The sequence below is a fragment of the Trachinotus anak genome, unplaced genomic scaffold, assembly GCF_046630095.1.
Source record: "Trachinotus anak isolate AG129_WGS33_773 ecotype Australia unplaced genomic scaffold, CSIRO_AGI_Tana_v1 ptg000018l, whole genome shotgun sequence".
NCBI classification, from domain to species: domain Eukaryota; kingdom Metazoa; phylum Chordata; class Actinopteri; order Carangiformes; family Carangidae; genus Trachinotus; species Trachinotus anak.
In genome coordinates, this window is record NW_027273869.1 from 20,765,418 (window position 1) to 20,790,137 (window position 24,720).

The window sequence follows — 24,720 nt, forward strand, 5'->3', positions numbered from 1 at the left end:
CTGAAATAAATAGTTATATTAAATTAAATAGTTTTCCACAGTGTCTTTATAGTAAAGTATAAATATTTATAAATTTGTCCTCGAAACATTAAGATTTTAATGTCTTATCAATGCAACTTTTCCCCAATGTTATGACTATTTTCTCACAACTGATTATTCCTCGAACTTTTTCAGGATTTTTTCGTCATGAAATACATTTATCATGAGAGCGACCAACACATTTACACCAACACGTTTAGACCAGGAGAAAATAAACAGCAAACTACAGTGTGTGAGCATAATTCAGGTTTTACTTCTCTAAACAAAAGATATTTACAGACAGTCTGGGGGAATCAGAACAAAGAGGTAAACACATCATCATCATTATTATTATTATTAGTATTAATGTTGTTGGTGTTACATTCAGTGGGTTCAGTCAGAGTTTGTGGATTTCAGCTGGGATTCAATAGAAAAATATCATCTGTGGTCAGTGAAGATTCATTCTTCGAATCAAACATTTCATAACAGACGTTTATCTTCTCAATCAACTGACTCAAACTGGTTCTATAAATATTTCATAGAGCTGAACATTAAACAACTGAACATTTGTTTCAGACTGAAAAGAAAATAACTCGACCTCCAGTGTTTGGACAGCGTCAGGAAATGAAGTAATATTTGGAATCACAACAACGTGACAGAACATTAATATAATGAAATCATTTTAACAGTAAGCCACTTACAGTGTGTGTGTGTGTGTGTGTGTCAGTGTGTGTTCAGTACAGTCTGCAGGTCTTCAGGCAGTGAAGTGATGATTGTGTGTATAAAAGTGTCCAGTTTGTGTAACACTCCCTCCTTCACCTGCAACTGTTGCCTACGAGCTTTGATCTGAAAAACACAAACACGCTTCCTGTCTGTCATGTGAACACAAGCACAAGAATCTACAGCAACCTGTGAGGGATAATATTAAAGAGGATTTACATCAATATACAATTAAATGAACCCTCAGACCTTTCTTAGTCCAGGTCTCAGACTGCTTTTCCCAGCAGTCACTCTGACCACTTACCAGTTTCTCTCTGAGCTTCAGAACCAGATCTACGATTTCCACCTCAGACTTGTCTTTGGTCCAACTGAGCAGGTCCTGGAGAGACCAGAACACCAGGGTTAGAGGATCCAGATGTTGAACAGCTGTGATCTAGATGTGTGATGATAACTCACAGCGTCACAGATGACCTCCAGGTGCAGACTCTCCAGTTTCTGAGTCATCTCTCTGTGTCGCTGACGATACCAGCCGTCAAAGTTTGGAGACCTGAAGAACTTCCTGTCAAGAAAATGTGAAACTTAAAGTTTTCAGGAAAACACATCTGAACATGGGAACATGACGAAGACCTGAGGACAGCTGAGTGACTCACCTGTACAGTCCCATCCAATCACCTTTGAGCACTGAGGTGAGCTGGGGCCCAGTGTGATCCAGAGTGGACATGAACTCATCCTGACTGAAGGGTCGGATCTGAGGAGGTGTCTGAAAGAATAAAACAACCTAACACCTCCATACTGATGACATCACTGTGACTTCATCACTGATGACCCACTTCCTGTTTACCTTCCATGGCGTCACAGATCTCTGCAGAGGCATGAGGCTCGCCATGTACCGCTCCTGGCAGACAAGACGCAGGGTTAAACTGTGACATTAGGGCCGTACTTCCTGCTCTGTGATTGGACATCAGCGAGCAGTAAACACATGCGCTGACGTTCACACTCAGAGCTCAGATAAACTGGGGACAGTAAACACAGCAACATGTGGTAAACAGGTGACATTTGAGTGATCTGATTGGTTGATTTCTCACCAGAGGAATGATGAAGCTCTGCGTGAGCTCCAACAGGTGTCTCCTCAGGATGGCGCTCTGAACCTCTGAAGGTCTCTTCCTCTGGATGCCCTGAACATGGAGACTCAGACTTATTAACAGGTTCACTGGGTCATGTGATCAGGTGTGTCTGGGTTCTGCTGGTTCACCTTCAACAGCCTTTTGATCAGAATCTTGTCTTTGTGTAGAAATGTCTTGTACGCTGTGTAGATCCCTACACACAGACACACAACATGAACCACTGTGAAAAACAACAAAGACTCGCTGGTACTGGTCTGTCAGGTTACCTGGTTTGGTGTCAAGTGTTTTCAGTTTGGACAGTTTCTTCACCTTCACCTGTTTCGGTAAATCACCTGGAAGTGATCAGACAGGTGAACATGAGGTCAGTACAGGTGTGTCATGATTAATAATTTGTAATAATTAGTATTTAATACTCATAGGTTCATAACCTCATCATATGTTTATTAGAGTCTGACTCACCTGATCAGAATTCACACAAACATTCCTCTCATCAACAACAACAACAATAATTAAAGCTGCAAGCAGCTTTGAATGGGCCCTCGCACCCCTGTGCACCGCGGGGGGAGCAGCAGCAGGCCAGATGAAGCAGCCACGCATCGTGGTGACCACCACACACATTAGGATTTCCTGCACATGATCTTTCCTCTCACCATTAGTTGATGCTATGAGTATGACTGAAATTGAGCATATATATGTGTTCAGGTGGGGACTCTTATCAAATGTGAAGTTTGGGGCGGACTGGACAAAGTATAACAGAATTACATTCACTTCCTGTTGCAAGATTCACCGAGCCGCCAGAGCCATGCCCCTAAATGGAAACTCATAATTTTAGCAATTAAGCATCATCAAGGTGTGAAGTATTTTGTTACAACATTTGAGGAGGGTCTGATTAAGCTGCTAGGAGGACCCTAACCCAAAAAATATCAAAATTTTCACCTGACCTGACGCATGAGCAAAGGTTTTTGAGCATGGTAAGGCCCTAAAAAACACGATTTTCATTCAGGAGCAATAAGAAACAGTACAGTTTTGATCGCAGTTTCAGTGCTCGGACCCCAATAAACAGCAGGAAGAAATTTCTCTTGTAAAAAATAAAAGGTAATAATCCTGAATATTTCAATTCAATGATCTGAACTTTTGACTGAACTCAGGTTTTTCAAAGTTAAGTTCTGACAGAACAGATTCTATTATTAAGGCCAGACGTGGGGGTGTTAAACATCTGTAAAGATCCTCAGTGAGCTGCTGGTTCCTCTCAGGGTTCTCTGACTGAGGGTGTTCTGTGGAGAACAGTTCTCATGGATCATTTATAAAGACAGTTTTCATGAGATCATGAATGATCTGCTGCTTGTTGTTTCATTGTGTTGTTGTTTGCGTTTGTGTTGTTTTCTGTCTGTTTTAATGACTAAAACCTTTAAACGTGCCACAGCTCCTCGTCCGAACGAACTCACTGTAAGTTTACAAATAAACATTAAAACAGAGAAACAAGGAAAAGAAGAATGAAAGAAAAGGAAAATCCTACCTGCCATCCTGATTTCTCCCAGTCTGATGATGTGAGGCCACGACTGAAAAGTCTTAATGAAGAACGGGTTGGTGACTCCCAGAACCACGTTAGGTCTGACAGAGACAGGACAGGTAAGTTCAGACACACTCAGGTGAGTTCACACAGACATCCAGACAGACAGATCAGGTGTGCTCAGACAGACAGGTAGACTCAGGTGTGTGTTGGTGACTCACGGGGCCTGCGTCCTGGTGGTGTACTCTCTGAATTCACTGTCATGGATGGTGAAATAAGGACGAAAGTCGCAGCAGAACTTCAGAGGACTGATGGAGCTGAGGAGACACAGACTGTTACCACAACAACAACAACCGCTCTCCGATTGGCTGCAAGGAGCTTCTAAAACCTCCGACATCTCAACACAGTTTTGTTTTTGTTTCCATATTTGCAAGTAATTCTCCTGAACAGGGGGCATGTCTGAGTCACTGGAACAAAGATAAGAAGACCTGAAACCACAGACCGGAGGAGCTCTGCAGGAGCACCACTCGGGTTTGTTAGAGGAGCTTCACTCCTGTTTTTGATGTTTTTGACGTTTTCAGATTTTTTTCATGTTGTTCATGTTTTTGTGCCTTGTTTCACTGTTGTTGTTGAAACAGATCCGTTCAACTTCGGATTTTAGATCAATGCATTAGTCAGCTTTAAACTCTGTTCAAAATGACTGTATTAAAATAATACATTGACTATTTTGTAAGATTGATTTAATTAACGTGATGATTTAAAAGAGAAGTCTCTAAAATTTTCACTACTCGCAGACTCTAGAAAAACCTGGAAATGTCTGAAGGAACCTGTTTGTGATTGACAGGTGACCAGTCCAGGTGTAGTCCACCTCTCGTCAGCTGGAATTGGCTCTAGCCAGTGTGAGTGAGATGTACTGATTTATTTTAAAAATACAAATCTTAGAATTTGTTGAGTTAATTCTGTAAATCTGTACAAAGACACTTCAGCTCCATCCTTCAGACCTGACGATGTAAAAATGAATCCTGATTGGCTGATCAGTTACCTGACAAGAGCCAGCACAGTTTCTGAGGAGACAGTGGGAGACGGTGCCATGACGACCACCGGTTCACCGAGTAACATAAGCTCCCACAGCATCTGCAGGTGGATCAGCGCTGACTGGAAACACCTGGTTAGAGGTCAGAGGTCACATTAGACGAGTGGAAATAGTTCATTCAGTCCATGAAAACATCTGATGACCTTCAAACGTAGAGTGATCACATGACTAAAGGAAGACTGACAGTTCATCTAACACAGAATAAAGACAAAATGTGAAGCTTTAACATCAGCAGAAGAAGTGAGCTCTGACTTGAAGAGGTCCAGTTCATGGATGGTGGGCAGCAGCATCGGTGTTGGCAGCAGGTTCTGAGGAAGGAGAGATAATTTCATGACACTTTATTTGTGGGCGACAATCAGGGTGAATGAAGAATGAAGAGTCTCTGACCTCTTTAGCTGCCTGTTTGACTGGACTTCCTCCTGGTTTGTCTGTTTTTGAAGGAATCCTCACCTGAACATTCACAGGTCACAGAGACACATTCAAATCAGACAGTTAATAATCTGCTTTTCACATAAATCTGTCACTTTAAAGGGTATCGACCTGCACAGTGTTGTATATAAATATCACATTGGTATATTTGGACTCCCACTGAAAGATGTCTTGTAATATTTCTGATGTTTGATAAATACCAGGTGGTAAAATAGCAAATAATGAAAATATAAATAATTCAAATGTGCAAATTAGTTCTATCTGTTAATTACATATTTATTAGTTTTTAAAGGTTTTAACAGCCTTTTTGTTCAAATAGCAAATTACACACATAAAGTAACAGAAGGTAACAAATAATCATAAATACAGAAAGTAAGGTTTTTACCTCTGACGAATGTCTTAATTATCACCTTATCTGACCACAGGTGGCGCCATGACCATCTAACTATTCATCTATTAACTCAACTGCACATTATTCAGATCAATCAATCAATCAATCAATTCACCAAATCTGAGATGTAAATCCAGTATGTTAAAACCTGACTTGACTGTTATGGTCAGGACCTATGGACCTAACTGAAATGCATCCTGGGAGTTGTAGTTGACTTCTCTCCTTCAGTTTTCATGTCCTCGTGCTTCTTGACTTTTTATAACACAACCAGATGTTTTCTAACATTAATGTTCATAGTTTTGGAGCGATGGTTCACCTGTAGGAAGACGCTCCTCCTGTCACCTCTAGCTCAAGCCCCTACTCTGTACAACCAAACCCCCTCACCTGTAAGACCACGCCCATCACAGGCAGGTTGAGGGTCAGTCCAGGTACGGGTGAAGGCCACTGGTCAATCTCGTTACAAACTGTGAGGATCAGAAATGTCAGCACTCTGTTCTGATTGCTTTGTGGTTATGATGTAAGCATGACATAATCACCTGCTTCCAGGCAAGGGTCCAGCTTCTCAAAGAACTCAGGCGCAATGATCTGCAGCAGCGAGTGGAAGAGGTGGGTGTACGGCAACCTGGACACCAACACCAGAGACTGAAAAACAGATTTGATGTGATCAGATATCTGGTGGTCAGGGTCAAATAATCCCACAACTGTAAATCAAACTGAACAGGTGTGAGCGGGGATCTGTTTCATAGAGGAGGCTCAGAAAAACAGCTTTTAAAGTGAAAAGCCTGACCTGCACCAGGATCAGTCTGAGACGAGCAGACAGCTTTAAATTAATTAGACAGGAGCATTTTAAATTAATTTAATAGAAAATTTTTAAACTATCAACAATCAAATTAATGTTAACGTAGCAGAGACAAAAATGTTACAGCAATAAACAAAGAATTTGAGAAGTTAGCGGCCTGTTGCAGAAAAATGTTAGCTCCTCTGTTTATCTCTTAGCTCCTCTGTTTATCTGTTAGCTCCACTATTTATCTGTTAGCTCCACTATTTCCAGGTGTTAGACTGTGACCAGGTGAATGCAGGTGACCCTCACCTTCTGAAAGTATCCTCTCTTCACGGAGACATCCTTCACCTGTCTGAAATAGACGTAACCAAAGAAATGGGACACTTCCCTCTGAGGACACAAGAGAAATAAAAGTCCTTAAGTTTACAGGACAGGAAGTCCTTTTATAGTCCAGAATTCATCTCCATCATGGCACTGATCATTTCCTGAAGAAACTAAACCAGACAGCAATAAACACCAACATAAAAAAAACTCCATCAGGACTGTAAATCTTATAAAATCAGATGTTATAGGGTCCAGTTACATCAAAAATGCCCATGCTTATACTGCCACTAACAAATAATTCATGATTCAATTTAAGACAATGAAAACTCTTTTTCTCAATCAGTGTCTTATTGTGATTTTCTCTGAGCTCTCTGTTAAGCTGATATCATGTTCCAATATTTAACAAACCTCAACCAAAACCTGTGTGTTGTTCATTTGTCAAATGTAAGAACAAAAAACACAGAAGAAACATTGAAGCAGGTAACACAGTGTGTACATGTCAAACCTCAGCCACAGTCTCTGACTGATAAACAACAAATAAACTATAACTATGAAACTTTAACTCTGTTGTTTATTTTATATCATTTAAATACTTATGGTTTATAGTTCACCGATTCACCTCATTACAGCAGCTGAGTGAACTCCAACCACACCAAATGACATCACAGAACTGAAGGGACCTCAACATCTGATTACTGTTAACAGTTCCAGCCTCCATCTTTAAAACCCATGCAGTAAAAACTAATCAATTATGTTGCAGACAAACTGATGGATCAATAACAGCAGCTGTTTCCAGTGTGACCTCACCTGCAGAGTAACGGGAGCATCTCGGTTATAAACGTTGTCTCTGAACCTTGAAGCTCTGCGACCAACAGACTGACGTAACCTAAAGCTGAACTGCGTGTCCCCGAGGCATCCTGGGAAATACCAAAGACAGTTCATGCAACCTCTGGCCTGTTATCCACGGTGCTATTCAGTGTTATTAGATGGAAGGGTTTACCTGAGTATGAGTCGGGGAAGGACAGGTAGCATATACTGGTTTTCTGAAAACAAATCACAACAAACATTAACAATAATATGATCATCAATAAATTGAATTTCAGTAACAACTCTAATCAGAGGTGGTGTAGAAAGAAAATCTAAAATTTACCTCTTTCTCAGTGAGTTTCACATCTGGAGGATACACCAGCTGGAAACACCCAGAAAGAAAAAAAACAATTTCACCAGATCCCGTTCAAAATTATGCAAATTGAACACTTCTGTACCCATCATCAACCTGTGAAATGGCACATCAGACACACACCTAAGAATCAAGAGAATATAATGTTCAGCTCACATCATCATCTCAGCACCAGTCATTTAAAAAAAAAAAAAACCTTATGTGTAATGACTCAGGCTTATATACCCACAATCATCCAATGAACAGCAGCAAGAATTTATTCGTTCATAAATTTTGTTTAGCGGACTGAAGACATGCCGAACTCAACAGGAAACCCTGAATATCAGTCACTTATTGTAAGTCATTGTAGAGGAGAGTGCTTTAGCCGAGAGGGAAGACAAAATTAAATAATATTCAGTTTCAGAAATGGAGTTTGGTGTAAATACCACCAATACAGATGGAAACGTGAGGGGTCTGTGGGATGATCAAGAGCCGAGTTTTGTGTGGTCACTGCTTACATGATGCTGTAACAGCAGTCCGCACGTAGTGAGTTTTGGGAGAGAAATGACTGAACCAAATCCCGTTTAAAATTCTGCTAATTTAACGAGTCTTGGCCTTTCAGCGCGCTGGAAAACGCCCCTTCGTACTTTTAACAAATCCCGAGGATATAAAGTTAACTTCGGCTTACACATTATCACCAGTCCTTTAAATAAAATTTAAAAACTTTCATTTCCATAAAGATCTGAGTAACAGCAGCATGAGATGTTAAGAATCTATTAAATTTCGGATATATGAACATTTGTTTGGTAAACTGATGCAAGTCAATAATAAACAATTTATATTATTATGTATTTTTTAATCTCAGTCATTACTAAAGGTTATTATTTACTGAAGGTACATTTGGGAAGGTAAATCAAATAATTCAGTTTTTCAAACGGAGTTTGGTACACCTGTCTCCAACTCAATGAACAGCACAGATTTGTTTATTAACACCGGTGTTTAACTGTAAATTATTCCCGCCATCAGCATCTGAACCACGTTTTCTTAACTGTTATTATTATTATTCCTGAACAATTATCTGGTCGATCACTCTGAGGATAAGCGATGCTAACAATGCTAAGCTAACGCCGTACCTCTATGGCTTGTCCGAGCTCCAGGTCGAAGGTAACAACACATACACACTCCAACCAAGAAGCGAAGCGGGACCACGGACACCGGCTGTCCCCGCCGTCTGTCGTCTCGTCATGTCGGGGAGAACCGGAGCCGTCAAACGGGTTCATCATGACCGCATCAGAGCTCCACAACCTCCATCCGTCCCCCTCCGGTCCTCCTCCGGTCCTCCATCAACATGAAACGGTAACGATATCTAGAGCGCCGCGGGAGACCTCCGGTGGACAGTATGAGAATCTGCATCCAAACAACCGGAAACAACCGGAAACAACCGGAAACCGGGATTTACGTTTCTCTGCGCCCAGGTAGACGGGGCTTCTGCAGAGCTGTCACAGTTAAACTTTGAGACCTAAAACCTAAAAGTCCTGCACCCAGTTGTTACATCTGGACAATGGGGTCATGTTGCTTGTACCTGGGGGGTCAGGTGCGGACCAGAGGATCAGTCAGTGGTTGCATGAAAGTCCATGGCATGGTCATTTAAATCCAGAACAAGCCGCAGGTCTGTTCCAGCCTCAGGTTCAGCAGGTCAGATCAGGTCCATTAAGTCCAGGGTCACAGGTCAGCCTGAAGTCTCATGCTGCCCTGCTGGACACAGATCCATCGGTCCACCTTTATTCCAAAAATACATTTAATACATAAAGTAAGCCAGATTTCCTGCCCTCTGCTGGAACTGGGTCCTGCGTTAGTCTTGAGTTTAAAATCAGCTGATTCCGGACAAATGAGAAAGTGCAGAGATAAAAGATCATAAATCATTTTATTCACACAAACAAAAACAATGGACATCAAACACAAGCTGAGTTCAGAGGGAAAATGATCAGAAATCAGCTGCAGATCACTGTGATGGGCAAACTGTTGACCTGTGACCTTCATCACCATCATCATCATCATCTTCTTCAGACCACCTGACATCAGTCTGTTAAACGCTGATTGGTTCCTGCTGGTTGTTCTGACGTTTGACCACAAAAACTTTTTGACCAGAAACTGTCACGGTGTAAACGAAGTCCTCAAGGATCACTGAGGAAAGAAAACATATGATGACAGGTGAGTCCAGGTGAGAGGATTACCTTCATTTAACGTGGGATGACTGGAGGATCATCAAAAGAGCAACCAGAAAATAAGAGGAAACAAACAGAGTCTGCTGTGTGCATGTGTGCGTGTGTTACCTGACATGCGTTTGAAGGGTGGATCAGCTGATCCAGGTAACCTGAAGCGACTTGCTGTTCGAACCATCTCCATCATCACACCTGCTGTGTGTTCGTCGTTCTCTAGCTCCCCTGCAGACTGAACGGGTGGTGACATCAGGAGTCAAAGGTCAGGGTTAAGGATTGTCTCCAACAGTCTGACTGGATTCATCTCAACAAATGTTTTAATTAGGATATTTGTAACAATGTCTTCTGATATATATGGATCACATACAATACACCAGCCTCCACTCATATTTTCATTTATTTATTTATTTATATATTTATATATATGTACACAGTTGCAATCAGAAATATTCAACCCCCCAAAGATTTTAAGGATTTATCAATTAAATTTTTTTTAGAGCAAGATTCTGCTTTGGATGACTCCTTTATGAGTTGAGTGATACATAAAATCAACACAGAAAATGCATGATGTAGTATTTGTGTGTAACAGTATATTTTGTTAAGATAGCCATGTCACAATTATTCAACCCGTATATAATACTGTTGTTTTTAAAGCTTTCTGACAGTTTTTATGGCTTAAAGTGGAGTTGAAACATAATTAAGCCTTTGGCAACTCTTTAACAATCCTTCATTTGCTTTGGCTGTGATGCATATATAAAGCCCGCCCATGAAGGTATTCAAGGTGAGTTGCAATCATGGGAAAGACAAAGGAGCTTCCACAAAAGCTGAGAGAGGAGATTATTTCATCACACCTGAAGGGCCTTGGGTGTAAGAAGATTTCCAAAATATTTAACATTCCAAGAGACACCATTGGGAGCATTATAAGGAAGTTTAAAACTTACAGAACAGCTGCAAACCTGCCTGGTCATGGAAGAAAGCCCAAAATTTCAAACATGGTCCTTAGCAACTTAATCAGGACAACTAAGAGAAACCCCCGAGTGACTGCAAGACACCTACAGGATGACCTGATGAAGTCTGGTTCAAGTGCTTCAGTGGCAACTATAAGACGTGCACTGAATAAACAAGGACTTCCTGGCCGGACTCCAAGATGCACTCCGCTCTTGTCCACAAGGAACATCAAAAGTTGAGTAGAATATGCCAGGAGGAATTTGGATAAGACTACAGAGTTCTGAGAGACAGTTCTATGGACTGATGAAATCAAACTGGAACTGTTTGGACATATGAACCAGCGGTATGTCTGCCATGTGAAAGGCCAGGCTTATGACCAGAAGAATACCATCCCCACGGTCAAGCATGGAGGTAGGTCACTGATGATGTGGGGCTGTTTTTCTGCAGCAGGAACTGGCAATCTTGATCGTGTACCTGGCATCATGGATTCCCAGAAATACCAGGCCATTTTAAAGAGGAACGTGATGCCTTCTGTTGACAAATTAAAGCTTGGTGATCATTGGACTTTCCAGCAAGACAATGATCCCAAGCACACCTCCAAGTCAACCAAAGCTTAGTCGAGGAAAAGATCCTGCAACGTCCTGGAGTGGCCTTCTCAGTCACCAGATTTAAATCTGATTGAAAATCTTTGGTGGGATTTAAAGAAGGCAGTTGCAGCATGGAAGCCATCAAACATCACTGAGCTCGAGGCTTTTGCACATGAAGAATGGGCAAAGATTCCGATCGACAGGTGTAAGAAGCCTTTCAGCACTTACCAAAAACGTTTGTTAGAAGTTATAAAAGCTAAAGGATGCTCCACAAAGTACTGAAGCTGGGGGTTGAATAATACTGCACATGCACATGTGTTGGAGTTACATTTTTAAGTCAACTTCTGTTGTCAAAATAACTCAAATGTGTATCAATATTTTTGGTTGTTTAATGAGGTTTTTCATCATTATCTTTCATCCACATCACCATAATGTCCTTTGAGGTGAGGAGGTTGAATATTTCTGATTGCAACTGTGTGTATATATACATAGCCGTTTTCTTATCTATTAACTCCTTATAAAGTTTCTAAAGTAATTTCATAAAAGCTGAGTTGATGGAAATTTGAATGAAGTTTGGTCTTGTATTTAAGGGTCATAATCTAAACTAAAAATAAAAAAAAAACAAAAGTTTTATTTGATTTAGATTTCTTAGAACTCTTACCAAACTCATAATTCTGTATCAATGAGTATGATAAATTGATATATATTTAATGAAGTTTGGTGGTCTCAGTTTATCCATGTATGGTATGTGCTCTGTAGCGCTGTGACTAATTTAACCCTAACACCAAACTCCAAACAATGAACAACTCAAAGTTTCTATCAAGTAAAACTTTCCCCTTGCATGTCAAATCTGCATATAAATAATCCAGTAAATACTGCCGAATTAAACAGTGTCTTGTATCAGTGTATAAATTATCTTAACTATTGCTATAAAAAATTGAAAACTTCTATGTATCAGAGTGTTAAATTGATACAAATTTGAACAAGGTTTGGTCATCTTTCATATGTTCCTGACTGTGGATAAACGTCAAATCGACGTATAAGCAATCCAGCAAACAACTCTGAATTTAGCAGTAGCTCCTATGATTTCATAAACTGTCTTTACTTTTGTTATTCTAAGCGAAAATTGACCAGCATTAACACAAAGGTTAAATTGAGAGACATTTGAATCGAGTTTGTTGTTTATGTTGGTAATCCCACTATTAGCCTCTCACCTAATTTCGTTTACTGTTTTAATCATCGCGCAGCGAATTTCAAACCGGGACATAAATAATCCAAAATAAACTAGGAGCTCCTATTAATTTAATAAGATGTTTTTATCTTTCTAATGCTGCGTGAATGTTTGTGATGATCAACGGGAATTGACAGAATTGTGAACGGAGTTTGGTCGGTTAACTCTGTTGAAAGATAAAACACTCACAGCCAGAACCCCGTCCTCACTGATGACCAGATAGCCGAGCTGATCCGGGATCCGCTCTAAACCCGCAGTCAGAGCCGCTGTCGTCTGAAGACCACATAAACAGGGTCAATTGAAGCTAAAAGGCCAATTGCTAATAGGCTAATCAAGGTCACAGTGAACGTTCAATGACTTAATGAAGATGATAAAAATACAAAACAAACTATTTCAGCGCCGCACTCACCATTCTTCTCTCTTTGCAGGTTGTGGCTCAGCTGCACTTCCGTCTTATGACTTTTCACGTGACCGATGAGACCTTCATGAGCTGTTGGAAATTACAGAACAACTTAAAACCAACATGAACAGAGAAACCCAAACTGATTAATTATCAGTATTTAATAATAATAACTTTACTTTTACGTTATTTCATTTATTACTTACACTGTATTTTTATTTTTTATTTTTCTAATTTTTTTCTCTTACATTACTCATGTAATATATTATGTAATACAGTATAGTTTGGATATATTGCTCACATTTCTCTCATGTTACTCAGATGTAATAAATTGAACACGTATTTTTATGTATGTATCTGAATACATATTTCTATTTCTATTGATGCAGTCATGTAAATATAGTACTGGCCCTTTCTGCATGAAGGACACAAACTTTTTTTTTTCTTTTTCTCCTTATGATAAAATTTTGACATCACACCCACATCCATGAAAAACATATGTTAATAATAAATTTTTATATAATGAGCATTGTTGTTTTTTATGTTGTTTTTATGTCCAGCAATTGTGAGATTAATGACGTATCTTAATGACAATATAAAAAAACAAGACTTGAGACTGTTGTATTACTAACAAAAACAAAGATGCAAAAGCCTAATACCTAAGTAGTGAATAAGGCTGTTAACCACACATTAAAAACGTTTTGTAAAACATGTCTGATCCGTTTTTATTTGTGAAGATCTGAATTAGAGATTCACAGATAGCCTCTGAAGGCAGCTTTACTACAACATTTAAAACCGTATTCAAATAGAATGGTCAGTGTTCCCATCTGAAGTTTAGTATAAATCTACCGATTTGACTTTAGAGTTATTTTTACACGTTTTTGTCTCCAAGCAGCAGAGGGCGCGAACCTCTACATAACGATACCGGAAGTTGCGATCAGCTGACTCTCACATGATCTGTAAGAGCTCTCAGTAAAATCAGCTAAATTATTTTCTCTGTTTCTCGATCAAATCTTGATATTTGAACGCTCCGCCATGGCTGGCCGCGGGAAATTGATCGCCGTTATTGGCGACGAGGACACCTGCACCGGCTTCCTGCTCGGTGGGATCGGTGAACTCAACAAGAACCGAAAACCGAATTTCTTGGTGGTGGAGAAGGACACGAGCATCACGGAGATCGAGGAGACTTTCAAGTAAGAACGATTTATCCTCACGTATAGTGGGATGTTGCACCAAACTCGATTAATAAATCATTCAATTTAAAGTCTTAGTCATCTTTCAATGAACTGGTTTCTTTCTAAACAGCAGAGGCCAAATGTCAACTCGGAATGCAAAGACATCCCGAAAGCGGCAGCCATGAATTAAATGACACATTTTACGTGATTTTCTATACACTGGATGCACAGTTAACCAGTTTGTACGTTATTTTGATTGTAAATTAATTATGGCCTTGTGTTTTTAGGTCCATAGTCCCGGTTTTAGTTTTTGAGTCCTCGCACTGGTCTTGTGACTAAAATAAGCTTTAACCTAAAACCAAACTCCATTAAGCAGTGATGCATTTTTCAGTTTTCTTTTCCATGAACTCTTCGCAGAACTTGGTTGGCACAATTTGTAATCATCAGGGACTTAATGTCAACTCTGTATAAATGTTTTTTTGTTTTGTTTTTTAAGATTTTTGTAAATGCTGAGTTCACAATTTACCAGTATCAACAAAATATCACATTGATAGAAATTTGGATCAAGTTTTGTGTGGTGTAGTTTGACGTCAGTGATCCTGTGCTTTATAAACCTGTGTAACATGGAACCCTAACACTAGTCTCTATTCCGAAATCGTACAGTTAAAAGTTATCTATTATTCTGTTGTAGAAGTTGAGTGACATGTTTTTAAATCATATTTATATTACTTAAAATAAAATTTCTAAATGCTTAATTCACCAGTGGTTCCTATTAATTCATAAAACATAACTTTATATACAAAATATAACTTTACTAATATTACTACAAATTACTAACTTTACTTTCGAAATCTGAATATTAAATTGAGAGAAATGTGAATGGAGTTTGGTGTTTGTCAGTGTGTCCATGTTCACTGCTGATTTAACCCAGTCCTTCTTCCACCTTATTGTGCAGGAGCTTCTTGGCACGTAACGACATAGGCATCATCCTGATTAACCAGTTCATTGCCGAGATGATCCGTCATGCCATTGACGCTCACATGCAGTCAATCCCTGCTGTACTGGAGATCCCATCTAAAGAACATCCATATGATGCATCCAAGGACTCCATCTTGCGCCGGGCCAAGGGCATGTTCTCCGCCGAAGACTTCCGATAAACAACAAACTGTCCAAACACACAGAACATTTCCACACTGTGTGATGAATAGAAATGTCCTTGACATGACAATTTCATGCACAGTGATGGTGGATTATCTGTATCAGTACCTGAATATATTGATCTGTTCCTTCATTCCTCTTCACATTGTTTCTGTTTTTATCTCTGTCTTTTGAAACATATCTGTCAAAACAATTTGCTTTAGGTTTCAGTAAAAACAGGAAGTAGAAAATGTTTCTGTTGTCATGTGACTGAGTCACATTCAATCTTTTTTGGACATAAATATAAAGTTTTCCCTCCTCTGCTGGAAATGTGTCATGATGGAAATTAATACAAAATGGTAATGTGTGTTTTTGTCTTGTCAGTTTGTGTTTGTTCAAATGTATTAACTTATTAAATATAAAATAAATGATGTTGTTGGCTGTGAAGTTCTGGGTCTTCTGTTTTTAATCATTTTTATATTACGTCACTGTCAATGACAAATCTGTTATATAGCGTCGCTCCCTACTTTATAATAAAGTCTTTTTTTTTTTTAATGATAGTTTTTTTGGGGCATTTTTGCCTTTATTATACAGGACAGTAGAGAGTGATAGGAAAGTGGCAGGGAGAGAGGGGGAATGACACGCAGGAAAGAGTCGGGTCGGTCGGGACTCAAACCAGTACGTGCCCTAGCCACCCCGCCATCAGGCCGCCCCCAATAATGACGTTTTCAATGATTTCTGCATCAGTGTGAAGTTTGTTCACAAACTATTGACACTGAGATTGAACTGAACATGATGTAGTTTAATGAAAATATAAAATGACATCACAGCAGGATTTTTGTTCATATCACTCAGAAACACTGATCATAAATATCAGACCATGAAGCTGCAGGCAGAGTGAAGAAAATACAGAGCAGTTCTCATTCTATGTACTGATGTCATAATGACATCATCTTATCTGACTTGTATTGAAGCAGTTTCCATAGTGATGTACATGAACAAACAAAACAAACTGGTCAGAGATCAGGGCCGTTTTCGTGTAGCTGCTGATACCAACTGATAACGTCCAGCAGTAAATATTGAAACAACACTGAGGATCTTCATTCATCATCATCAATAGACTGAAGGTCAGCTGACCTTCAGTCTGACCTTCAGCTGCCAGGAAACACTGATGATGTTTGAGTAGTGATGTAAAAACATCGGTTGAAATCTGACCTCAGATCTGCTGAGCGTTCAGTATAAAATCAGTCTGTCGGACGAGCCGCCTCCACTCTGACTGACAGACCTCTCTCTCTCTTTCTCTGTATGTTCACATGATGAAGTATGTTCAGTCTGTCGCTCTCTTTCTTTTGATGATGGTGATGATGATGACGATGATGGCTTCGGTGTCTGCTGGTCCTCTTCGTCCTTCACTCAACCACTCCAGGTGAGATCTGCCGTCACACCTGCACACACCTGAGCAGGATTCAGTGAAGATAATGAGCTTGATTTCATGATGTTTGTGTTTGCTGTGTGTAGACATGATGATGAGGAGACTGCGAGTCTGGAGAACAAAGAGGAAAACTCCAACAGGTGAGTCTGAAGAATTACACACAACTACAGACTTGGTTTCACTGTCATCATCATTATCATCAGATGAGCTGCTGAGCTCAGACACAACTGAGATTCTTCTGATCCTCGTCATTTGAAGAATTTAACATCAGACAATATTGTATATTATTATGTTTTTATCTTATTAGCTATGAAATCACAAAAAAAGACAGTTATCTATTTACTTAGATATTACAGGGTGTGTTTTACATGATTTTAATGTTGTTACAAGAAAAACGTATAAAAGATGAAAATCTTGTGTTGTCATATGATCAGAATCATAAACATAATGTGATGTAAAAATAAGAATATAATCTAGTATTTATGAGGTTTTATAATTATGAAATAGTCATGAGAAAACCTTAAATTCAGATAATTATGATAATTGTAATTATAACATTGATACAAGAGAAAAAACATAAGATCAAAATATTGAACAAAGACACAACAGTTTTAAGTTTTAATTCTGTTGTTATGAGATTTGAATGAATCGTGTTTGTTTTCTGCTTTGTCTACAGATTGGAGTCTCGTCAGGATGTCAACAACACGCTCGACAACATCACAGGGTCAGTTCAGAAAATATTCACGTTATTTACATCTGAGCTGTTAACTGGACCAAATTTCATTAGAAAAATCATTGATTTTACCAGAACGTTGCTGCCATTTTAGGAGAGAACACTATTTATGAATAGTCTGTTTGACTGAGTTTTGTTTTTGCCCTCAGGAACGTGACCTCCAACAGCAGCATGAGTGACACCCCCTCTGTGTAAGTGAATCATGAGCTTTAAAATCAGGTCTCAGCTCTGAATGAGGTTCAAACTGGTCTCTGTCTGTTTTCCAGCTTCGCTCTTCCACTGGACACACAGTAAGATATTTACCTGTACAGATACTCACCTGTGCACCACCTGTAGTATTTACAGGTAAACATCTGTCCAGGTCTGTCTTTGTGTTTCAGGGAGTCCTCTCAAGTGTATGTATGACCACAGGACGTTATATTCTGACTTTTGGCCTCTCACCTCTGTGAAATAATCTGATTGGGTGAGGGAAGAGTCAACAGCAGAGAGTAATGATCTCAAACAGTGATGATGTTGACTGACATCATCATCATCATCATCATCATCATCATCATCATCTTGTCAGTGCTGTATTCAAACCGTTATCTTCACACCTCTACCTCATTACCTGGTTAATTTACTGCTCATTAACACTGACAGTGGCTTAAACAGCTACATCTGGATACAAGGAGGTAATCCAGACTGAATCAGACCTGAGCCCTTAGACCTTGAACCACATGTTGATCTGGTTCAGTGTGACATCACTTCCTGAGGATATCATCATCTCTGATGTCCCTCCAGAATAAAGCTCCATAGAAACAGAAGCTGCAGAACTTCATAGAGAATCCTCTATGAAGGATTTTTTAAGTTTTTAAGTTTCCTTCAGTATCACAGTGATCCAGTGATGTTGTTTGAACATCATGATTCACTGCAGACAGGAGCTGATCACAGCTGATTCAGCTACTTTAATGGGACAGTTTGTCTCTATGGAAACAGATACAGCTCTCAGCTGAGAGAGTTAGCTAATTCATTCATTCTGTGGCATCATGGGAACTAATGTGAGAAACAACAGAACAAAGGCTCAGACTTCAACCTTCAGAGTCTCGAGATGCACATCTCAAGATAAAAAGATAATGAACATGTGGATCATTAATCAGCTGCTCTCTCTGCCTTCAAACTTTATACTTTGAATCTGTATTAAAAAAAACTGATCTGGTTTTCTCTTCACCCCTTAATGTTTGAATTCAGCCAATTAGGTGACTCTCCTGTCAACACTGTTGTCATTACACAGGGCATTAGAAACACTGATGTTATGTCTCCAGGAAGTATGTTTTAATTTGTCATATTATGACAAATATTATTAATTATGGTTTCCATGATATTTCTGTAATGTGGTTTCAAATTCTGCATCTTCAGTTTATTCATTTTCACATATGTGAGCTCTAACAATACATTAATCATGAAGAAGGTTTGAAATTTACTTAAACAAATTTCTCAGACTCCAAATTTCCAGAGAAACCTGAAGAACATCCTCCAGTCTCACCTGTGGTCTCCGTCTTTACCTGTCTCACCTTCAGTGTCCACAGGATCGCCCTGTATGGCTGCTTCCTCCCCACCTGTCTCACAGTGAACCTTGGCTCATCCCTGCAGGTTGGGGAAGAGACAGCCGGCGGCGCCACCACCGACCCGTTTGGCATTGGAAAGAAATGACAGGAAGCAGCAGTTAAATCATCACATAATCTGTTCACTTCACCTGTTCAAACTGCTCACATTCATATTAAAGGTCCTAAACTCACTCCATATTCCACAAGAAAAAAGATTTTTATAGTGTACTGAGGAGTCGTTAACTACGACTCCCAAGGTGCATTTTGGCCTGAAACATCCAATCACAGAGCTTCTGAACGCTAACTGAAACCACAAGCTGCAGGTTAAATCACTTCAGCTGTGGGTGAATTCAGTAACTATGGTGACGTGTTTTGAATTCACTGCTATTCTGATTTACACATCTGACACATCTTTTTCCCCATGGCAACAACAGCAGAGGCTCATGGGTATTGTAGTATTTACAGCCAAACTGTTATTCATCTAAAACAAGTAAATCATTCAAACATATTCAGCAGCTCAGTAACAATGTGCATGTTGTTTATAGACCTGTTGCTGATCTCCTTAGTGCTGTTTTGTTGTCACCATCAGTTTTAATTATTTAGGATCCAAGCACCAGCACCAGCAAAACTGTTTCTTTTTTCTGCATTTTTATCAGATTTGTCTTTATTTTTCTGCCTAAATTCAGACCTTGACGTTGTTCAAATTATTCTCTTGGTCAATAAGAACTATCAATCTACTGATCTTTTGACCCTTTGACTTAATGGTCAAAAGATCAGTAGATTGATAGATTTGACTTAACAGTACATTTTTCAAACTTCACCTAATTTGAGATATTGTCCACATCTGGAGAAAATTAGATTTTAAAAATTTAATCCATAATATTATTCAGCTTTATTCATCAGGCTTTGTGCTCACCTGGATCTGAGGTGGACCTTGGTTTACCTACTTTCAGCTGAAAGAAACTTCAGTAATTCTCTATCTGATGGCTCCAGATCAGTGGGCTTTGTTTGCAAGTTTAGTTTGGTGGATATCTTTAAATACTACAATACCCATGAGCCCCAGCCGCTATTGCCATGGAGAAAAAGACAGTCAAAAGAGTGAATGTTTCTAACAACAGAATGTAAACCTCTGTGATTAGCTGTTTGTTGGTGAAATGTACCCTGGGATTTGTAGTTTTTTCATGTTGTTGCCCCTCAGGTTGAGAATCACTGTGTCCAAACTCTTAAAAACTGCTTGTACATTTCTTGTAAAAACCAGCCAATAAACACCATTTATAAATCTAACCCCTGGAATTAATCTATGAAGTATAAATAGAATAAATACAGAAATAATGTGACACTGAATTATGAAGCTCACATTCAAATGAATAATAATATAAACTAAAAACCCACTTAAGTCAAATAACTGTTTACAGAACAGGAGTGGAAATTAAAACACATGTGGTTAGAGGTCAAAGGTTAAAGGTCAAACTGAGAAGTGGGAAAAAAAGGTAGAATAATAAAAATATTTTTTTCATAACTGTCAGCAGGTTGGAGGAGACCCTGCAGGAGCTGGACAAAACTGAAGATGACTCAACACAAACCAGGTCAGTGTGTCTGACATAAAATAAAAGACAAAAAATATGTCACAGTCAGGTTTAATGGTTTTGTTTCTGATGCAGGAAGGACCTTTATTTAACACAAAGTGGGTCGACAGCGTGAGTAACTCAACACTACAGATACACAGCATATGGTTTTTTACACTGGACGATCAAATCTTATTTTATTATTCTTTATTTTACATCCAGAAACACAACAGTCAGAAACAACAGTCAGAAACACAACAGTCAGAAACAATATTGATAGATGTACTAATTAATGTATTGACTGATGTATTGATTGATGTATTGACTGATGTATTGATGGCTGTATTGATTGATGTATTGATCTCTCAGGATAGTTGGATATGCAGCTCCTCCTGTCTGTCAGCTCAGTATTTGTGCTCTGATGAATCTCAGTCACGAGCTTCAGTCTGGTGGAGACCAACGAGCTGGTCGATCTTCTTCTGATCCGTTTGGACATGGGAAGTGATGTCACAGGCCACTTTTGACCAACCAGTGAAAGACAGACGTTCAGTCACTGACCAATCAGAGACAGACGTTCAGTCACTGATTAATCAGAGCAGGGACTTTTTTAAAGTTTTCAGTGTTTTAAATTACATTTTTTGTGTGTAAACATTGTTCAGACTTTTTTCTAGACATCTTATTTTCTTAATTTAGAAGTTTCTTGTTTTTTTCATTAGAACAGGTCAGAACCACTGGTTTCACTCTTCTGACCTTTGAGACTTTGAAAAGATGAAGACAGTGAGATATGGTTGAAAGCTGCAGTCAGTAAGCTAAACCATTGATTTTTGATGTTTCAGCTGCTCAAACTGTTCTGGTGATAACAACAAACAGAACATGTGTGACGCTGTATATGATGATTAGTAGGTGTTCTTGACGATCTCTGTTCCTTCTGTTGTTTTTCTTTTCTGATTCCTTCAATAATCAATAAAGTTCATTTTGAGCTGGGAGGGGGTCACACCTGGTGTGTTGTGTGTATGTAGACGTCACTGTGGAAAGTTTAAGTGACAGGACACTGTATTAAGACTGTGTAAAACTAATAATATACAGTATATACAATAATACTATATATATACAACACATACTATATACATAGTGTATAAGTTTATTTTATTGTCCATATTTGTCCAACAGGTGGCAGCAGAGGATCAGAAACATAGATACAATAGAGCTCACACACACACACACACACACACACACACACACACACACACACAGGCACACACACTCTCTCTCTCTCTCTCTCTCTCTCTCTCTTTATATTTATATGTGTAGGAGTTACTATAAAAAACAACAGTAGCTGTGTTTCTCTTTAAAGTTTTCTTTGAACCATCATCAGGACCAGTTTGATGTCAGGTGATCAATAACCAATAATTAGCCAATGATTTCAGGTACTAAGGCAGTGTTAATGTTTAGATCTGAGGTCAGGTTTTCAATGAGTGAACTGAATTCAGTTTGATACTGTTCTGTGTATACTTCAGGGACACTGTGTTAAAATGAGTGACAAAGAGCTAATTATTTATATTTATTTTTATTTATGTTTATTGTTTATATTCAGCATGACCTTTGACCTGAGTCTTGTCTGACAGGCTAAATGCCTCAGATGACTGATGTATGTGTCTGTGAAGGAGCCATCAAAGATGGCTGACAGAGGAGGAGCAGCTAGCTCTGTGAGGATGATGATGAAGACACAATAAAATGTCAGTATAACACAACAAGGTGAGAGTGACCCCTAAGGGGACACACACACTGTTCATGTTTGTGTTGAGATAATAATAATAATAATAATAATAATAATAATAATGAAAATGAATCCTTCTGAATGTTATTGTCAGAAAACTACATATGATCAGTTCAGATCCTGTGATGGATTCAATGACTGTGAGTCTGTGATGAAGAGCTTCTTCTGTTCCAACATGATGAGCCTGTTGTTTGTCTCCTCAGTATAAATGGAAAGTCATGTGATCACACATTCATGTCTTCACACCTCCTCCTACTAACACATGAATAAAAAACCCTCAGCAGCTCTGAAGAGTTTTTATTCAGATCTTCATCACAGCCGATTATATCTCATCATCCTCCTCTGACTGATTTATATTGAACTTGTAAAGACGCTGAGGTCACTGAAGGTCACGACAGAAGCGTCGGCTGATTGACAACCATCTGAGCAATAAAACTTCTAATGATGAAGCAGAGGGGGGTCCAGGACAAAGGGTCAGGGTAGACCAAACAAAGGGGCTGCCTTGCTGAAGGGCACTTCAGTCGTGGACAGTCCTGCGTATTGTGACGTATTCTGGACTGACTATGAGAACGGGTCCTGGTTCTGCAGCACACGCATCAGACATCAAACCATCAATTATTAAACTGTACATTTATGTTTTACAACCTTCTGCTTCACCACACACACACTCAGAACTGAACCTGAACCTTAGGATCAATGTTTCATTTCAAATAGTCACAAACCAAAACAACCAAACGGATTCAGACTGACGTCAGTGATGCTCATTCTCCCACCTTCATGAAGACACTGACTCACAGACAAACCAGACTCAGAAAGTCTGAGACTCAGGGCAGTTGAACCCTGTTCTGATCTTTGGTTCAGAACCAGGTCTGAGCTGTGTTCTGAGGACACAGGCTCAGGTGGTTTCTGTCACAGGTGAAGAGAAGCGTGAAACACTGAGGTGAAGAAGAAAGAGGGACGGATGAAGTCAGAGGACATCTGTCACACACAAAACAACAACACAACATGAGTCAACCTTTTCTTCAGTCAACAATCATGTTCAAACATCACTGTTAAACCAGAGAGGGATTAAAGTTTACAGTTATGTTCTGACCTGCAGACAGTAAACACACCACACACTCAGCTGAGCAGGTTGTGATGTATTTAATAGTTTTTATGCAGATCAGCTGATGAGGTTTTTGGTCCATTAGAAAACAAATTAAATGTGTGAGTGGGTCTCTGTGTGTCTCATTAGCATGTTTTCATGTGTTCAGTATAATTATAGATTCTATTATTTAAATGAAGCTGTCAGGTTTTCATTGGTGATTTAATAAAAACAGTTTGATATGTCTGTCTCAGTGCAAATGTGTTTAAATCGTCCATATGTGATGAATAATGTATGAAACATACGTCCAGTAGCAGCATCATGAATGAGGATAAAAGAACATTTCTGCTGCTTCCTCTCACAAATGCTAATGACGCAGAGCTCATTAACATGTGGAGCGTTCAGACTCATCTCTCAGGTTCATTATGAAGCTCAGCTCAGAGTGAAGGACTGAAGCAGCAACAATAACATGTTACACAACAACACGACAGCTCACTGGATCAACAGCTACAGCAACTTTCAGTCCAAAAACAACTTTATGGTTCAGATTTTTAAATCAATCCTGAGGGTCACTGCTGTTTCCATGAAGTCACATGACGCAGACACTTGACATTTTTAAAGTTGGACAACTTTTTTGTATTTTTTATCTGGCAACCCGTGCCATCAGTTGTTTTTCTGTTGTCAGCTTGCTGTCGGCCTGTTCTCGGCCCATTTTTGGCCAGTTGTCGCCCTGTTGTTTACATGCCACTCATGATGTAGCAGAGGATGGTGGGTTCATGAAAAGACATCATGGGTTAAATGTAAACACTGAGTTTAGGCCTGTAGGTAAATCTCTACTGCAGGTATTACAGGTATGAGGTGTAAAGGTTCTGCTTAAGGTGGAATGAGCCTGATGTGATGCTCCTAATTAATGGCAGCAGGAAATGCTCAGACTGGTTTTCAGTGCTTACAACTGTTTCTAGTAAAATTCAGTATTAATAATAAAAATGTTTCTTGTAAAATTGAACAGATACTGAGCCCGAAGAGAACGTGGAGAAAAAAAATTAAGTTTGAAAAAAGATGAACTTTTGCAAGATCTTGCAAAAGTTTTCATGTAAGTCACTTTATTTCTGTATGAGTCAGGAATCACAGTAACAACAAAAATATAACAAACACACACACATACACACAGACAGAGAACAGTTCATAGAGTTTTATATTTCAAATATAAAGACATTAAATCAGTGTTTGTGCTGTAGACACAGTTTTCACATAAGTGAGAGACCTCTGAAGAAAACACTGTTGACACAAAGGTTGAATT

The 24,720-nt window shown here is 39.1% G+C and overlaps 4 protein-coding genes across 15 annotated transcripts; 2 read left to right on the top strand and 2 right to left on the bottom strand.

Moving 5' to 3' along the window:
- Positions 1–270: 270 nt before the first annotated feature.
- Positions 271–9,306, bottom strand: dennd6b (DENN/MADD domain containing 6B). 2 transcript variants are annotated; one of them, XM_071502850.1, is made up of 21 exons: positions 9,132–9,306; positions 8,683–8,956; positions 7,541–7,579; positions 7,391–7,433; positions 7,198–7,307; positions 6,376–6,456; positions 5,822–5,927; positions 5,670–5,749; positions 4,853–4,915; positions 4,718–4,773; positions 4,415–4,537; positions 3,594–3,689; positions 3,379–3,473; positions 2,129–2,194; positions 1,991–2,055; positions 1,824–1,913; positions 1,580–1,633; positions 1,389–1,498; positions 1,195–1,297; positions 1,043–1,117; positions 271–864 (listed from the first exon to the last, which is right to left on the bottom strand). In XM_071502850.1, exons 2-21 carry the CDS (start codon positions 8,830–8,832, stop codon positions 742–744), a joined length of 1,728 nt encoding a protein of 575 aa, XP_071358951.1. In that variant the 5' UTR covers positions 8,833–8,956; positions 9,132–9,306; the 3' UTR covers positions 271–741. The 2 variants fall into 2 exon arrangements, with proteins under 2 accessions (XP_071358951.1, XP_071358950.1); XM_071502849.1 differs by lacking the exon at positions 9,132–9,306 and having other exon boundaries at positions 8,683–9,046.
- A 148-nt stretch (positions 9,307–9,454) lies between these two features.
- Positions 9,455–13,057, bottom strand: lamtor4 (late endosomal/lysosomal adaptor, MAPK and MTOR activator 4). Its single transcript, XM_071502865.1, has 4 exons — positions 12,944–13,057; positions 12,724–12,807; positions 9,883–10,000; positions 9,455–9,733 (listed from the first exon to the last, which is right to left on the bottom strand). The coding sequence occupies exons 1-4, from the start codon at positions 12,944–12,946 to the stop codon at positions 9,636–9,638; spliced, it is 303 nt and encodes a 100-aa protein (XP_071358966.1). The 5' UTR covers positions 12,947–13,057; the 3' UTR covers positions 9,455–9,635.
- Positions 13,058–13,859: 802 nt separating this feature from the next.
- Positions 13,860–15,693, top strand: atp6v1f (ATPase H+ transporting V1 subunit F). The gene is made up of 2 exons (XM_071502863.1): positions 13,860–14,127; positions 15,065–15,693. The coding sequence occupies exons 1-2, from the start codon at positions 13,970–13,972 to the stop codon at positions 15,264–15,266; spliced, it is 360 nt and encodes a 119-aa protein (XP_071358964.1). The 5' UTR covers positions 13,860–13,969; the 3' UTR covers positions 15,267–15,693.
- An 843-nt stretch (positions 15,694–16,536) lies between these two features.
- LOC139635479 (uncharacterized) lies at positions 16,537–21,543 on the top strand. 11 transcript variants are annotated; one of them, XR_011694222.1, is made up of 8 exons: positions 16,537–16,672; positions 16,765–16,818; positions 17,355–17,402; positions 17,561–17,602; positions 17,678–17,701; positions 18,968–19,173; positions 20,524–20,580; positions 20,656–20,697. XR_011694222.1 is itself a non-coding variant. In XM_071502852.1 (8 exons), exons 1-8 carry the CDS (start codon positions 16,560–16,562, stop codon positions 21,062–21,064), a joined length of 513 nt encoding a protein of 170 aa, XP_071358953.1. In that variant the 5' UTR covers positions 16,537–16,559; the 3' UTR covers positions 21,065–21,543. The 11 variants fall into 11 exon arrangements, 10 of the variants coding, with proteins under 10 accessions (XP_071358953.1, XP_071358958.1, XP_071358954.1 ...); XM_071502852.1 differs by lacking the exon at positions 18,968–19,173 and adding an exon at positions 20,929–21,543 and having other exon boundaries at positions 20,521–20,580; positions 20,656–20,691; XM_071502857.1 differs by lacking the exon at positions 18,968–19,173 and adding an exon at positions 20,934–21,543 and having other exon boundaries at positions 20,521–20,580; positions 20,656–20,691.
- Positions 21,544–24,720: the final 3,177 nt, after the last annotated feature.

Excerpts from the sequence above, each read along its gene's own strand:
- dennd6b (XM_071502850.1), bottom strand. The coding sequence starts at position 8,832 with ATGATGAACCCGTTTGACGGCTCCGGTTCTCCCCGACATGACGAGACG. Across the intron at positions 7,434-7,540 it reads TGAAACTCACTGAGAAAGAG|AAAACCAGTATATGCTACCT; the intron begins GTAAATTTTAGA and ends ATTTGTTTTCAG. Across the intron at positions 1,634-1,823 it reads AGAGCTTCATCATTCCTCTG|GAGCGGTACATGGCGAGCCT; the intron begins GTGAGAAATCAA and ends CTTGTCTGCCAG.
- lamtor4 (XM_071502865.1), bottom strand. Across the intron at positions 10,001-12,723 it reads GTGAGGACGGGGTTCTGGCT|TCTGCAGGGGAGCTAGAGAA; the intron begins GTGAGTGTTTTA and ends CCACCCGTTCAG. Across the intron at positions 9,734-9,882 it reads ACCCTTCAAACGCATGTCAG|TGATCCTTGAGGACTTCGTT; the intron begins GTAACACACGCA and ends TTCTTTCCTCAG.
- atp6v1f (XM_071502863.1), top strand. The coding sequence starts at position 13,970 with ATGGCTGGCCGCGGGAAATTGATCGCCGTTATTGGCGACGAGGACACC. Across the intron at positions 14,128-15,064 it reads GAGATCGAGGAGACTTTCAA|GAGCTTCTTGGCACGTAACG; the intron begins GTAAGAACGATT and ends CTTATTGTGCAG.
- LOC139635479 (XM_071502852.1), top strand. The coding sequence starts at position 16,560 with ATGATGAAGTATGTTCAGTCTGTCGCTCTCTTTCTTTTGATGATGGTG. Across the intron at positions 17,403-17,560 it reads ACGCTCGACAACATCACAGG|GAACGTGACCTCCAACAGCA; the intron begins GTCAGTTCAGAA and ends TTTTGCCCTCAG. Across the intron at positions 17,702-20,520 it reads GCTCTTCCACTGGACACACA|CAGGTTGGAGGAGACCCTGC; the intron begins GTAAGATATTTA and ends CATAACTGTCAG.